At 38.8% G+C, this 17,000-nt stretch overlaps 1 protein-coding gene across 3 annotated transcripts in view; it reads left to right on the plus strand.

Moving 5' to 3' along the window:
- The window catches only part of ADGRB3 (adhesion G protein-coupled receptor B3), a 788,922-nt gene that overhangs the window by 316,973 nt on the left and 454,949 nt on the right, over positions 1-17,000 (plus strand). For all 3 annotated transcript variants that reach the window (XM_066253172.1, XM_066253185.1, XM_066253176.1), the window contains 2 exons: positions 12,761-12,925; positions 13,376-13,540. In XM_066253172.1, the coding sequence (XP_066109269.1) occupies positions 12,761-12,925; positions 13,376-13,540 (330 nt within the window). The remainder of the gene's footprint in view (positions 1-12,760; positions 12,926-13,375; positions 13,541-17,000) is intronic.

Raw genomic sequence — 17,000 nt, forward strand, 5'->3', positions numbered from 1 at the left:
TGTTCCTTTTTAGTTTGAAGAACGACTAATAGGTTTCTATACTTAGCATATACATTTAAAGATGTAATATTTATATTAAGTAACATTATTCTCCTAGAATTTTATGAATTCTATCAATCACGATTATAGCTCATACAATTCAATGTTCATGTAATTATGACTATTGGGAGGTCAAAAATCAGAAGTTACTTGAAAGTTACTCCCAAAAATATTTATAAAATCGGTTATACTTTGTCTTATTTCTGTCTCTTTATATACAGGCACAGTTAGGCAGGTACACAGACACACACATATATAGTTATGCCCTGCCTTTTCTCCAAAGATGTGAGCAACCTTTACAAATTTTAGAATATTTTTATTTAGTGCTGCACTATGACATTTATAGAGTCAAATATAGTTCACTCGTTTTGTTCATGGAATGTGAAAAAGTAGATAACATGAAGGAATAACAAATAATAGCTAACTGTAAAATGTCTTAATAGTTTTTATTTTTTTACCTCAGTTAATCCCAGTACATAGTCAAAATGGTACTGATCAGTTAAAATATTATCAAGCAGGTTTCTCATAGTCTACTTCCCATGAACATTTCTAGGAAGAAAATGCTTGTCTAACCTGACCAGGCAGTGGCACAGAGATAGGGCATCAGACTGGGACACGGAGGACACATGTTAGAGACCCTGAGGTCGCCAGCTTGAGTGCGGGTTCATCTGATTTGAGCAAAAGCTCACCAGCTTGGGCCCAAGGTCACTGGCTTGAGCAAGGGTCCACTTGCTCTACTGTAGCCTCATGGTCAAGGAACATATAATAAAGCAATCAATGAGCAACTAAAGCGCCGCAATGAAAAATTGATGCTTCTCATCTCCCTTCCTGTCTGTCTATCCCTATCTCTTTCTCTCTCTCTCTGACTCTATCTCTGTCAAAAAGACAATTCTTGGATATTAGTAGGTAGGCATGCTAAATTGCAGACTTCAGAAAACAAAACTCATTTTCCTAAGTTGCTTTATCATGCGAGCAGGAACCATAGGTGTTTTCAAGCTACTTATATTTTAACAGTATTACACCATCATTGGAATCACTCTCAGACCATAAAAATTGGATGGCTTTCTTTTGTGTCCATCTTTAATTTTTGGAAGGTATGTTTCCTTTATTTATAAATCCAGTCCAGTCTAGCTCATATTCTCTCATAAGTGATCATTATGGGTCCATCTTGAGTACTTAATGAACTGATCACGTGTTACACCTAATATTTGCACTTTTGAATTTAGTTGCATTACAAAAGATGTAAAATTCTTACCCTGTTGTATTCCATTTGAAATTTTGGCATTACCTTTTTGAAGTATGTGAGATTTATTTGGTATAAACGTTTGGAATTCTCCTTAGAACTAATAGTCTTATCACTAAACTCAGGCATCTTCACTAAAAATAAAAAGCATCATCAAATATCAACAAAGATGTAAGAGATGACTGAGAAGAATATATAGTCCTGTATCTCAAGAAATTTATAAATTCTTTATAGGATTCAGACATAAGCACGTGAAAATTTGAATGCAGTTCTGAAAAACACAATAATATTCTACATCAGTGAAAGATAGTGATTTGAGAACTCAGTGGATTTTAGCTACAGTGGTTGTAGTCATCCTACCTGAGAAGTCAAAGACATCATCTTAAGGGATAAAACTGTGATAGGAAGTGCATCAGTAATGAAAACAGTGGGCCAAGACCTACACTTCATTCTCCTTGTTTAGGCCAGTGGTGAAGTGTCCAGAAGAGGGCTGAAAAACATTTGAAACAATATATTGGGTATCTGTTCACCACCTTTCTTAGACTTGACCATGTGGGTTGTGGTAATGGGCAATGGAATCATGTCAGAACAGTATTTCAGCATCTTGCTTTAAGAAACAGGTATGACCACGATAATGAAGTGGATATTAGGGAGAGGTAAGGTGTATTGTTTGCATCAAATATTGCAGTACATTTTATTTATGCAGATTTTGATATCTGCTTCTAAGTAGGTGACATTATATTTTGATCAGGAATTTTCCTTAGTCAGTGTTCAACTTTCTCCCACATCTTTTGGGGTTAGGATAAACCATTTGCCTGTGATCCATATATGGAAAAAAGATAGAAAAGTAAAGAGTCGATATTGTGTTAACCTAATTTGAGTTATTAGTTACTAATTTGTGTACAGTGTCTGAGAACGGAGACTGGTGTTAGTTGGGAGAAGGAGGGCCAGAGTAGAACAACAAAAGGAGTTTACTATGGTCCATTCACTGACATAAACCTAACACGACCTCATCTTCCACCTTTTTCATGTATACAGTAATTAAGTGTGATGTTATGGAAGGGTGTGTGTGTGTGTATGTGTATGTTCAATGGTCTTTGTAATCTGGTTCTTTTATCTCACCAAACTTCGAACTTCTTGCAGTTCCAACCTATTTTTCTGAATTTTCATTGCAGTCACTAATTAAACATCAATTTTATAATAATATTAATGGGTGTATTCGAGGTCAAGGAAATTCTCTTCCATTTTCTATTTATCTCTCTATGCAACTTGAACCTGACGGTAGCCAATACTCTGGGCATCTCAGTAAGTGGGTGTTAGAAAAAAGATTCGTCAAGAGTTTATGTTTGTATTAGGTGATTTCAGGAATAGTTTAAGGAAATGGAGCTTTGCTCTGTATTTGATAATGTCCGGAAAGGCAGAATATTCTGATTGAATACCTTAATAAATTATCTAGGAGGAGAGAAGAAGTGGTACGCATTGATAAAGAAGTAGTGCTGCCTGACCTGTGGTGGCGCAGTGGATAAAGCGTTAACCTGGAAATGCTGAGGTTGCCGGTTCAAAGCCCTGGGCTTGCCTGGTCAAGGCACATATGGGAGTTGATGCTTCCAGCTCCTCCCCCTTCTCTCTCTCTCTCTCTCTCTCTCTCTCTCTCTCCTTTCTATAATGAATAAATAAAATCTTTAAAAATAAAATAAAATAAACAACTAAGGTGTTGCAGCGCGCAATGAAAAACTAATGATTGATGCTTCTCATCTCTCTCTGTTCCTGTCTGTCTGTCCCTGTCTATCCCTCTCTCTGACTTACTCTCTGTCTCTGTAAATAAATAAATAAATAAATAATTAAAAAAAAAAAAAGAGAAAAAAAAAGAAGTAGTGCTCACTCATATTAGCTGAGGGAAGAGAATGTTTGGAACTTTCTGGGTCGCACCGTGACTTTGATTTTGTCTATGAAGTGGCCTTGTTTTATCTTACTTCACCACAGTCTTAGAGCGGCTTTGTCTGATGTTAATGTTCTCTGTGATGGTTTCGGGTCCAACAGGAGATAACAGAGCCTAGCAATAAGCACCACGCAGGCTGCTACCAGCACTGAGGTCTGGCTGTGGCAGACCATTGCTCGGATGCCACCTTGACGTGACTCCTACTGTGCTCATTTGATCACGTTAGAGGCTTTTGTTTTTAATGGTTTTGATTTTTATTAATTTTAATTTTATATATATATATATATAAAATAATTTTGTCCTCAAAGTAAAATTGGTATAGACTTTTCTAAAATTAATTATTTAGGGAAAATAAAAGTTTAAGTTCTTAGTTTAAAGATTCAAGCATTATAGTAACTTTCTTTAAAGTATTACTTTATAGTAGTAGTTTTATCCCTCTTTCAGTAGTTGAAGATTGGAGGAACTAATGATTTTAAGTTTGGCTTCTTTGTTTCAGTGTTGACAATTTTTATTCTGATATATTTTATGTAGTAGAGTACAAATAATATAGAAGGTAGGCATTATTATAATTGATTGACAGATTGAAGACTAAAATAATTATTTTTTTTTATTCAGCGAGAGGAGGGGAGATAGAGACAGACTCCTGCATGTACTGTGACTGGGATCCACCCAGCAAGCCCACTAGGGAGCGATGCTCTGCCCATCTGGGGTGTTGCTCCATTGCTCAACTGAGATCTTCTTAGGTCCTGAGGTGGAGGCCATGGAGCCATCCTCAGCACTTGGGGCTAACTTGCTCCCATTGAGCCATGGCTGCAGGAGTGGAAGAGAGAAAGAGAGAGAAGCAAAAGGGAGAGGGGCGGAGAAACAGATGGTTGCTTCTCCTGTATGCCCTGAACAAGACTTGAACCCAGGACATCCACATGCCAGGCTGACACTCTACCACTGAGCTACTGGCCAGGGCCTAAAATAAATTAAAAGAGAAAAAGCTATTCACAAATAAGTTTTCTATTTGGCCTGAAATATGTGTAAATGAATTTAATTATATGATTCTGTGAGAAACACAGTAGTATAGAGTTTATAAGACATGGATTAAAGTTCAGTTTCAATCCTTAATTATAAATATTAACTTAGAAAACTTTTTTATCTTTTCTGTTGCTCAATGATTTTTGTTTATAAAATGGAGCCGCTATTTATTGTATAAACTTTCTATATCATAGGATTGTTATATGATTAAAATTAGGTGGAAGAATGTTTTAAAAGTATAAAACAATATAAGTTAGAGAATATTTATCATGATTTATATGAAAATATTACTTTAAAAGTAAGAGATTCTAGCCTGACCAGACAGTGGTGCAGTGGATAGAGCATCGGACTGGGATGCAGAAGACTCAGGTTTGAAACCCTGAGATCACCAGCTTGAGTACAGGCTCACCAGCTTGACCATGAGGTCGCTGGCTTGAGCGTGGGGTCATAGACATGACCCCATGGTCACTGGCTTGAGCCTAAAGATTGCTGGCTTGAAGCCCAAGATCATTGGCTTGAGCAAGGGGTCACTTGCTCTACCATAGCTCCTGGTCAAGGCACGTTTGAGAAAGCAGTCAATGAGCAACTAAGGTGCTGCAACGAGGACCTGATGCTTCTCATCTCTTTCCCTTCCTGTCTATCTGTCCCTCTCTCTGTCTCTCTATCTGTCTCTGTCACACACAAAAAAAATAAAGTATTTTGAAAGGAATAGGTGAAGTAGATTCAGGATGTTATGATAGTGTTTGAATTCAGTTTCTTATGGACAGCCTAATTCATAGATAATTCATAGATCCAAAGAAAGTTTTAGGCCAGGTTTGTACAGGAAGCACCCACATAAGGCCCCTGCCATTCTGTGAGACTAAGCAGTGTCACACTGGTCAGTCCTGCATTGGAGAAATGCATTCCTGTGGATTCAGAACCTCCCTAGTGAGTCTATCAGGTTGTGATTACCAGATATATTTGCAGAATCTTAAAGACTCATAAAAGAAGAAATCTCCCAAGGGTCAGTCCTCGGGAACACAGTGGGACCCAGATATCTCTTTTATCGAGAGCAAAACGTTTCAGTCTCCTGTGGACCTAAAATTTTGATTTTTCAGCAGCTCTGAGAAGGTCCCTCTGCAGGGAGCCCTTCTAGTGAGAGCACTGAATACGAAGATGCTAGACATTTGCCTGACCTTGGTTCAAAGGTCCTGATAGTCTCTTCATGAGGATGTTACAATTTGAAACTCAAATGCTACCTCACTAACCTGTTCTATAATTGATTTGCATTTTAGCTCTTTTAACTTCTAGTCTTTTGTATGGCAATTATATTTATTTTGTGTCATTCCAGCTTTTTAGCATTATTCCAGTGACCTTTGTGTTTATCTTATAGAAATTTAAAAAATTGTGTCTTTACTAGTCCTGGCTTGCTTTCTTTGATTACTTATTTTTCCTCATTTAAACTTTGTCATAACATACCAACTTTTTAAAAATTATTTTAGCCGTAAAACTTGCTTTCATGTTCAATTCCAATTTTTTAAATGGCATTTCATTTTTATTTTTTCTCTTTTGCAATTTATCCTAAAATGGCCAGTGGGAACCACAGGTTTATGTTCTTCAGTCCATATCCAAAGCAAGAGATTGCCAGTTTCACATTTCAGTCACACATCCCCAAAGGGTCTCTAGTTTCTTGGGTAACTTCCAACTCATAAAAATCTGAACTCTTAAATTTTGCCATTGCTAAATTAGATAGCCTCAAATCCGGGGCCAGAAGTCTTCTCCCCCCAAACCATGCCTACAGATAGCTTTATCGGCCGGCAATAATCAGTCTGAAACAGTCACTGAAACACAGTTTGTTTGTTTTTTTTGTTTGTTTGTTTTTTGTATTTTTCCAAAGCTAGAAATGGGGAGGCAGTCAGACAGACTCCCGCATGCGCCTGACCAGGATCCACCCGGCACGCCCACCAGGGGGCGATGCTCTGCCCATCCAGGACATTGCTCTGTTGCAACCAGAGCCATTCTAGCACCTGAGACAGAGGCCATGGAGCCATCCCCAGCACCCGGGCCAACTTTGCTCCAAGGGAGCCTTGGCTGCGGGAGGAGAAGAGAGAGACAGAGAGGAAGGAGAGGGGGAGGGGTGGAGAAGCAGATGGGGGTTTCTCCTGTGTGCCCTGGCTGGGAATCGAACCCCGGATTCCTGCATGCCAGGCCGACACTCTACCACTGAGCCAACCGGCCAGGGCCAGAAACACAGTTTTTATTATCCAAAATTATCATGACTTTGTGGGTGAGTACATAATCTAACCTGTGGTTATTGTTTTTCTTTCTTCCCTGTATTGTCACCAGTTATTGATCAAGAAGTGAAAATAGACCAAAACAATATTTTCACAAAAAGGTATCACAGGATTTAATTTGGCCCCATACCTGGGAGACAGACTTTTCTTCCAGGGGGGTCACAGTCACAGATCTGTGTGTATGGGGGGGGTAAACCCCAGGAATCCAGCAATTTAGCCTTTGCAATTTTAATTCTTCTGGGTCCAGAAAATCTGCCAATGTGTCACATTGCTGAAGCGAAACGTGAACTGTCCCCAGTGTGACATTTCTGTAAAAGGGAGCGCGTGGTGAGATGGTGAGGCAGCCTGAGCTCTCCACCCTCGCCCAGCTTCAAAGCACAGCCTGATCTCTGTTCTCACTCACCTTTGTAAGATGTTCTTTGGTAATTAGTGTTTGGAGTGTTTACATTGACAAGTAAGACTGAAATCACACCCAGCTGCCAATGTTTATGATGGAAATGAAGAGAAACTGTAAAAGCCTGAGAAAGTGTTGATACTTAGCCGGCTGCATATTATAGACAAAATTATGGACCTGAGGCTTACCAAATGGTGTTCGAGGGATGGAATAAAAGAAAAAGAGGGGAGGGATGATTACATTTCAAATACATTTGGAAGGCACATTTTTAAAAGTTTACATAATTCCCTGCATTATGTCTATAATGGTATGAGAAATTCAACATGTTCAAAATTGACAATTTGATTTCAGGGCTATATACCCCCTGACCTGTTTTAACACTAGTCTAACCCTGTTCAATAAAAGGTTCCATAATTTATCTATTTCAGTAAGCCAAAACCCTAAAAGTCAACACTGAGTCTCTATTTTCCTATACCCCACTACCAACCTATCAGCTCTACATCCAGAAAATATTTCAAATTAACTTACATTTTTTTTGGTCTCCACTAAATGTCACCATAATCCAAGCCACTGTCACTTCTGTCTGGACTATAGTATAGTATAGTCCAGTGGTCCTCAACCCCCAGGCCACGGACTGGTACCGGTCCTTGGGCCATTTGGTACCGGTCCACAGAGATAGAATAAATAACTTACATTATTTCCATTTTATTTATATTTATGTCTGAACGATGTTTTATTTTTAAAAAAATAACCAGATTTCCTCTGTTACATCCATCTAAGACTCACTCTTGACGCTTGTCTTGGTCACATGATACATTTATCCATCCCACCGTAAAGGCTGGTCTGTGAAAATATTTTCTGACACTAAACCAGTCTGTGGCCCAAAAAAGGTTGGGGACTATTGGTATAGTCTACTAATATCTCTCAATACCTGTCATCACCTTTGCATAAAATCCATTTTGCACACAACTGCAAAAGTAAGTGTTGAAATGTAAATCATATCACACCATTTCCCTACTTTAAAATCTCATTTCATCTCATCTTGGTCACATGGCCTCCAGAGCCCCAAGGGATCTGGCTTCTGCACACCATCTGAACCCAACTCCTACCTCTTCCCTATTGTGGAACTCAAGAATTTGCACTTGTAAAGAGATTGCTAAGGATCTTTACATATCTGGTTCCTTCTAGTGACTCAGGACTCAGCTCATATTTGATCTCTTCCAAGAAGCATGGCTGGGTATTCCCCATCACATTGCCTTCTTTTGTCACATTGTCTTCAGAACACCTCTAGCTGAAACTTTTGTTTGTTTACCTGTTTATCATCTGTCCCCACCATGCCTCCTCAGACTGTGTTACTTGAGAACAAAGCGTGATTGGTCTTGAACATCGAAGTCACCACAGACTCTGGCATAGTAGAACAAAGCCAGTCATAATCTAGATTCTTTAAAAATACTTAGGAGTACCTAATGAGACTCCACAGGGAGATTTGGAGTGTTTACATTTACCCCAATTAACAGGGAACGCTTTTCTGACAGAATGACAAGATGTTCTTCAGCTTGCAATAGGGACATAGTTTTAGAAAGTATTGAGATATTTTTAACATCATGGGTTTGCAATGACTTAGAGTTATTTTTTACAAACTTCAGAAATCAGTTATACACCAGGATGCAAAGGCGTAGAGAAAGGCCTCATAGCCACTATTGCCTCGATACTCAGTGGAGGTGAAACAAACCTGAATGTGGGGCTGAGTAAGAAGTAGCTTCATCACCCCTTTGGATTCCCAGCTAAGCACCAGATTTAAAAAAGCAGCCCCTTTACTGAGGAGTACTTAAAAGAGTGGTTATACAAAAAATATATATGTATTGGATAGATCAAATGATAAATATTTTTTATTTTAAGTATCTCAACATTTATCCCTGAAGTGTAATGCAAATATCCTACTTGGAAATACTTAATGTACAAAACAAAGCTCCTAATTTCCACCTCTCTAAAACCTCCCCAGTCCTCCATTCAGAAAAAAATAGCACTACCATTTCCTACAAGGTCTTGGGTCTAATGTCTCTACAAAGAGCACAATTAATGGTTTTCTTTTTTGTTTGATTATTTTAGTGAGAGTAAGAGGAGGGGGCGGGAGAGAGACAGGAAGGGAGAGAGATTAGAAGCATCAACTCATAGTTGTGGCACCTTATTTGTTTATTGATTGCTTTCTCATATGTGCCTTGACCAGGAGGCTCCAGCTGAGCCAGTGACCCCTTGCTCAAGCCAGTAACCTTTGGGCTCGAGCCAGCGACCATGGGATCATGTCTATGATAGCACACTCAAGCCGGAGACCCCACACTCAAGCTGATGAACCCTCGCTCAAGTCAGCAACTTTGGGGTCTCAAACTTGGGTCCTCAGTATCCCAGGTTGACACTCTATCCACTATGCCACCACCTGGTCAGGCAATTTTAATGGTTTTCTTAATTTTTGGATATCAAACTGAAAAATAAGACCTGAAATAAAACAATGTTGCATATTTGGCACTAAAAGACATTCTTTCATGTTTTTATATACTGTCTTTTATCTAATCTTTTAAATTAAATTCACATATTCCTCGCTCCTTAACTTCTCAGCTTTTCATTTCTCAGTAACATGAATTTACCACACTAAAGGAATATCAGGTTTTTCCTCTTTCTTTTTTATGTATTTATTAATATCCATCAGTTACTTTGTCAGGTCAATTTTTTCATAATATTACAGGTAATAATAAAAATAACTAGTTCTCAGGTTAAAATGAAGTATCAGAAATGTACACTTGATACATCTTGAACTTCATTGTTGTTTGTTTTCTATAACCGACTTTGTAAAGAAAACTGTTCCTATCTAAAACATGTTCTGTTGATTATTATAGTACTGTTAAACCTCAGAAGTTCTCTTAAATGTCTTATATTCCTTCTTTTTTATTTTTCCATATTTTATGGTGGTAAATATACATTAAATTTACAATTATATGAACTCCTTCTTGAAGTTTAGTTAAAACATAAAATACAATTTCTGCATTAGCTGAAAGGACTGAAACACTAATATTACAAATGTATGAACTTAATTTATTTTTTTTAATTTACCAATGATGATTTAAAGCCTTCTTACAGGAAAACTCTAATGAACAAAGTACTTCACAAATATTCTCATTCTTTCTAATCTCTTTTTAGCAAAGTCTTTTCTCATTCCTCATGGATATCATAACCTGTTGGCAAATTATCTTCTCTTTCCACATTTGACTAGAGCATTCCTGACCATACATCTTAGCTGAAAAGACTGACCCTGTTCTTTTTGCCAGTGAGTGTGTAGCCATTACATTCATAAAAAAAATAACAATACCGATAATTTACCTAAAACCAGAATTTCAGGGGCATCGCGTCCTCCTTTATTCTAGTCATTCAGCACTGAATACGGTTGCTGAGTCGTCTTTGTGTTGCTCTTTGAATGTTCTCCATCATTTGAACACCCCTGAATTCTTTTGCAAGGTAGATTTCAAGGTGCATCTTATTTTTTAACCTTTCTCAGAATGCTTAGGACCGTGAGGTTTATTATACAAGCTTAATAAGTATTATTGTTGTGAAACAAGATCCTGAAATGAAAAACATACTCATCTTTAGAGCCAAAATTGAGAGGAAATGGATAACTTGTGAAGTCCTGTTGATTTACTAGACTTTTTTCTTTTTCTTTTTCTTTTTTTTTTTTTTTTTTGGTCTAACAAATGGACTGCATAGCCTAAAAGATTATATTGCTACTTTTTTTTTTTGTACTTTTCTGAAGCTGGAAACGGGGAGAGACAGTCAGACAGACTCCCGCATGCGCCCGACCGGGATCCACCCGGCACACCCACCAGGGGCGACGCTCTGCCCACCAGGGGGCGATGCTCTGCCGCGACCAGAGCCACTCTAGTGCCTGGGGCAGAGGCCAAGGAGCCATCCCCAGCGCCCGAGCCATCTTTGCTCCAATGGAGCTTTGGCTGCGGGAGGGGAAGAGAGAGACAGAGAGGAAGGAGGGGGTGGGGGTGAAGAAGCAAATGGGTGCTTCTCCTATGTGCCCTGGCCGGGAATCGAACCCGGGTCCCCCACACGCCAGGCCGACGCTCTACCGCTGAGCCAACCGACCAGGGCTATATTGCTACTTTTAAGAAAGGGAGATGCTAAAATTACATGAATAGTATAATTAAGCAGGATATTGTGATTTTTTTTAATCTCACAAAGGATTTATTAAGTACAGCTATATACCTATTAACCAACCTTCTTCCTAATGGCTACCTGCAAGGCCTGAAAGTGGGTTGAAAGTCCATACTTACTCATAATCTGTCAGGCTTTCTCGTTTGTTTGGGTTGGTTTTCAAAGCAACACTAACTTCTGTTGGAACTTTGAATTTATAGTGAATTTTCTTTCACTGTAAGGAAAGTACCTAAGGACTAAGAAATGATATATTAGAAAGTATACAGTATATTTATAACTCTTCTATGCTAGTTAATGCATTGTAAATTATTAGGTAAATATGTTTGCCTGATTTCCTTGCTCACTTGTATTTTGTGATTATATTATGCCTTTGTGAATGCTGGTGCTCTTTTTCTAAAATTATACAAATTTTACCATACTAATCTAACATAATTATCCCCCAAATAGATGTACTACTCTGTCCTCTGAAAGCCTTCATGTGCCACATTAAGACATCATTGCTTTGCATGCATAATGTAACTCTTCTAATAAGCTATAAGATTTTTGAGGTTCAGATTTATATTTTATTTCTCTCTCATATCACTTCTTATAGTGTCTGATAACTAAATGGACTCTCCAAAGCCATTTTAATGAATGAATAAATAAATTAGTTTCAATTTGAATCTCCCAAACACAAGTTCAGTATTTGGAATTTTAGTCACAGACACCTGGGAGTCATCTTGACGCTCTCCACTTCACCTGCCATGACCAGTCCTTCAGGAGGGCATCTTGCCAGGCCACCCCAGGAGCTCCCAAACCTTCCTGGGACACTGCATCGGCACTGCCAAATCATCCTAGCTTCGATCCTTCCTGCCCTCACCCGTAATTCTTTCTCCACCCTGCGTTAGATCTGATCATAGAGTCCCGTTTAAATTCTTCACTGGCTTCTTAATGGTCTGAGAATAATAGTCCAAATCCTTAACACAGTTGATGAAAAGCCTACAAAATCTGACATCTTCCTTTTACCCGCTTCCTTGGGTAGAACTCTTCACCCAGCTCTCTTGATTCCATTCACAATGGCCTTCAAGTCCTGGAAGTTTAGTCTGTCAAGGACCTTTGTATATCTTAGGGAACTTACCCATACCCTAGATATTTCCTCATTATTCTTGAGCGTTTGCCTGAAGCCATGTCAAGGAAGAGTCCCCCGGCCCTCCAAATTCTTATCTCGTAGTATCTGGAAAGTGTGCTTTGCAGCAATGCTAAGGAATTAATTTATTTAGCATGTAACAAATTATTTAACTTATTGTGGGGGCTTTTTTAAAATATGACCTCTATGACATATTGGTCAGTATTTATTTTGTTCACTGTTCCCTGTACCCATGAAAGTTTGGATGTTTGAGTGATCAATAAATATTTTTGAAGAAACACATGAGTCAAAAGAGATACTGGATACAAAAAAGGAAACAGAAGTGAAAAATTAAGGTCATAGTAGTTTCAAAGGTAGTAATAATATCTAATGCCAACATGTCCTTCCATTGTATGTATCTCTTTAGAGTCCCTTGATTGGGACTCATCTTCAAGGTTAGTATTACCTTGGATTTTCTGTACAGCCTTCTCTACTGGAAGATCTCCTCACGTTGCATCTTTTTCTGCTTTGGCAGTTGATGGACAGTGGCAGGAGTGGAGTTCATGGAGCCAGTGCTCGGTAACCTGCTCGAATGGGACCCAGCAGAGAAGCCGGCAGTGTACTGCTGCTGCTCACGGAGGTTCTGAATGCAGAGGGCCATGGGCAGAGAGCAGGGAGTGCCATAACCCTGAGTGTACTGGTAAGACCCAGTTGCTGCCTTTCAGGAATGCCTGCCATTTAAACACTGTGACAGAACCATGCCAGACAGTCAGGCGGCCATAGTGTAATCAGATGATTATATGTTTCTAGTAAATGAAGCCAATTATACCCATACTCATTCTACTGTATGTCACATTAATAAAACAGCAAAATTTAGAAGAGTCTTAATGTAAGGATTGATTAAGTTGATGAAGTTTAATACTGAACTTGTACTTTTTATAAGTAAGGTTCAGTGTCCAAGTGAAGATTCTGACAAACATATACATTTCTGTTCATCCCAATGTTCCTTATTTGACCAGCAAATCAAATATTTGAATAAAGTTTAATCAGTTAATAAAAATTGAATAGACAGTAATGGTCCTTACATTTTAAAATTACTAAAGTAATGTGTAACGGACTCCTGACATTGACCATGGCATGTTTCTTTCAGCCAACGGCCAGTGGAATCAGTGGGGTCATTGGAGTGGATGTTCCAAGTCATGTGATGGTGGCTGGGAAAGGCGCATCCGGACCTGTCAGGGGGCAGCCATAACAGGGCAGCAATGTGAGGGAACCGGTGAAGAAGTGAGAAGATGCAGTGAGCAGCGATGTCCTGGTGAGCATGAACTGAGCTTATCCCAATGAAAACATTTTGTTACCAAAACAAGGATGAAAAATATTGTCATTGATTAAAGGACAGTACTTCCTCATTGAAGGCTTGCTAATGATTAGTGGCAGCTTACTTGTTCCCATAACATACAGAGTTTCCTCTGTTTATGGGATGTAGACTATTCTATAGGTTTTTACATTACTTGCTGTGAAGTGACCCTGAGAATGTGATAATACAAAGACAGCAATATTGAACAATAACACGGCTAGATATACTATAATTTAAACTACTTTGGGGTCTGGGTTATTATTCTTTTTTACTATTTTCATAAAATATTTGTTTAAAGTGCCTTAAGTAATGTATAGTAGAAATATAAAAACATAAGTGTCAGATAGCTAAGTGATAAAATAAAGAGATGACGTTGAAATTCAGACACTTGTAAATTCTGCTGTTAATCCATCTTGCTCTATGACCTTGGACATCCGCAGTTCCTTGTCCTTGCCCCATTTTCCGCTGTAAAAGGAACTGTCTTTGAGGGACACATTATAAAATGAAAGCATAAGGTCTTAATTAGTAGCAAACAAACAGAAATGTGGCTACAGTAAAGGATTTTATGTATAAGCATAGAAAAAATGAGGGGTCAGAAATAGCTCAGATGATACATTTTGTACAGAGTTGGACAAAAGTAGGTTTACAGTTGCGAGTACACAAAACACAGAGTTCATTCTCGTTATTATGTAATTAATGATTGTATTAGTTTCCATACGAACAAATGTAAAACCTACTTTTGCTCTATCTTGTATTTTAAAACATTATTTAGAACAAAGACTCCTTTCTCATTGTGTATACATTTCATAAAATATGATTGGCATACTGAGTGAGGGCTTAGTAAATAAGTGAAAATTAGGATTTTAGAATATCTTGTGATACGAATGCGAGAGAAGATGATAGCATGGGACTTTTAATGATGACGGCACTGCACAAAGGAAAGTGCTGAGCTAGAGAATCTGAAGACCCAGTTAGAGTCGTGTTGCTGCTGTCAATCTGCAGGCGAGCTCGCTGGCCTCCTGGCCCCCTGTTCCTTTTGAGCATGGTGAGTGCAGCTGTTCAGTGTTCCTTTTTCATTCCAGAAAATTATGGATTTCTGTCTCTGTCTGATAGAACTACTTCAAGTTAGAAAAACCCAGAAATTCTAAGAGATATCTAAGGGTCAAAACTTTGTATTTCTCTGTACTTCAAATTTTGATGACTTCTCACCGTTCAACTCTTAATACCAACAGAAACCGGACTCTAAGAGGAGCGATGTCAGCAGGGTTTTTTTAGAGCTTACCGAAGATCTAAAATTAGTTTTGTTAATTCTTAAGGCCATATGAATTTAGAATGATAAGGAGTAGCCAGCATGCTGGGTTTTGTCGAGGAGGATACCTACGCAGATTACAACTGCGAAATCCCTCCTGTGCTGCATAAGATTTAAGAAGCATTATAGAAAAACATTGATTTTGCACAGGGAGAAATGCCATCAGAACAGTAGGCATGATTAAATAAGACCCTTTTAATATTTGAAGTAACCTGAACTAGTCTGAGCATGCCGGGATTCTTAACTGAGCTTTTAAAACTGTCTTTCATCTGCATATATAGAGGTAAATTGGTGCTGTTGCAATCAAATTTAAAAGATTGCCACCTGCTGTTTGGAAAATATTTTGCATATCTATTTACAAAAAAGATATACCTTTACTTAATGCTAGGTTTGTTTACTGGCTTTTATGATTCAAAGCAGGTTGAAAATTATAAGATGGTAAAGACTTTTTATATTATATGTGTTATGTTAGATAGTTAAAATTTATATAAATATATTAATAAATAAATTATACCCTGACCAGGCGGTGGCGCAGTGGATAGAGCATCAGACTGGGATGCAGACAGCCCAGGTTTGAGACCCAGAGGTCACCAGCTTGAGCACGGGCTCATCTGGTTTGAGCAAAGCTCACCAGCTTGGACCCAAGGTCGCTGGCTTGAACAAGGGGTTACTCGGTCTGCTGAAGGCCTGCGGTCAAGGCACATATGAGAAAGCAATCAGTGAACAATTAAGTTGTCGCAGTGAAAAACTGATGATTGATGCTTCTCATCTCTCTCCATTCCTGTCTGTCCCTGTCTATCCCTCTCTCTGACTCTCTCTCTGTCTCTGTAAATAAAATAAGTAAATTATAATTATATATAAATATGCATAATTATAAATAAATTGTATATATTTGGTATGAACCTTAAAATTTTTATTTTGCACTTTTTAATAATATGAATAATATGATTTGAAATCATATTACATATGGAGCAGTATAATGGCTCCAAATTTACACATTGATAATATATATTGAAAAAACTGACCCTGGCTGGTTGGCTCAGCAGTAGAGCATCAGCCCAGCATGTGGAAAGCCCAGGTTTGATTCTCGGTCAGGGCACACAGGAGAAGTGCCCATCTGCTTCTCCACCCTTCCCTCTCTCCTTTCTCTCTATCTCTCTCTTTTCCTCCTGCAGCCAAGGCTCCATTGGAGCAAACTTGGTCCAGGCACTGAGGATGGCTCCATGGCCTTACCTCAGGCAATTAAAATAGCTCAGTTGCCAAGCAACAAAGCAGCAGCCTCAGATGGGCAGAGCATCCACCAGTATAGAGCTTGCCAGGTGAATCCCAGTTGGGACGCATGAGGGAGTCTGTCTTCTCTGCCTCCCTGCCTCTCACTTAAAAAAAAATGAAAGAGAAAGAAAAATGTTTTTGAATTATAAGTTACCAAAGCATTTTTTCCTTTTGCCAATGACCAAGCCACAAAAATATTTCTTTTAAAATAATTTTTTTAATATTATGTTTAGTGCTATTCATTCTTAATTTTTCTCCAGGTTGGTGAAAACAACTAGTATTATTTCTATGCTTTGATTACATTGGATGCAAAACAAATTATTCAAGTTTACCAAGAAACCCTCAGTTGTCAGTAAAGCAAAATATAACATATTCACATCTTTGTCTGGACAATTAATGAAAATAATGATTAATCATCTGAATTTAATCAAAAGCTATTATAGTGTCTACTAAAAAAATGGAGAATAAATTTCCCGTCAAAATTAGGATGTTTCTTTTTTTTTTTGTACTTTCCTGAAGCTGGAAACGGGGAGACAGTCAGACACCAGCACGCACCCAACCGGGATCCACCTGGCACGCCCATCAGGGGGCGATGCTCTGCCCATCCAGGGCGTTGCGACCAGAGTTATTCTAGCGCCTGAGGCAGAGGCCACGGAGCCATCCCTAGCGCCCAGCCATCTTTGCTCCAATGGAGCCTTGGCTACGGGAGGGGAAGAGAGAGACAGGGAGGAAGGAGAGGGGGATGGGTAGAGAAGCAGATGGGCGCTTCTCCTGTGTGCCCTGGCCGGGAATCGAATCTGGGACTCCCACACGCCAGGCCGACGCTCTACCACTGAG

The sequence above is a fragment of the Saccopteryx bilineata genome, chromosome 1 (genome assembly GCF_036850765.1).
Source record: "Saccopteryx bilineata isolate mSacBil1 chromosome 1, mSacBil1_pri_phased_curated, whole genome shotgun sequence".
Taxonomy (NCBI): domain Eukaryota; kingdom Metazoa; phylum Chordata; class Mammalia; order Chiroptera; family Emballonuridae; genus Saccopteryx; species Saccopteryx bilineata.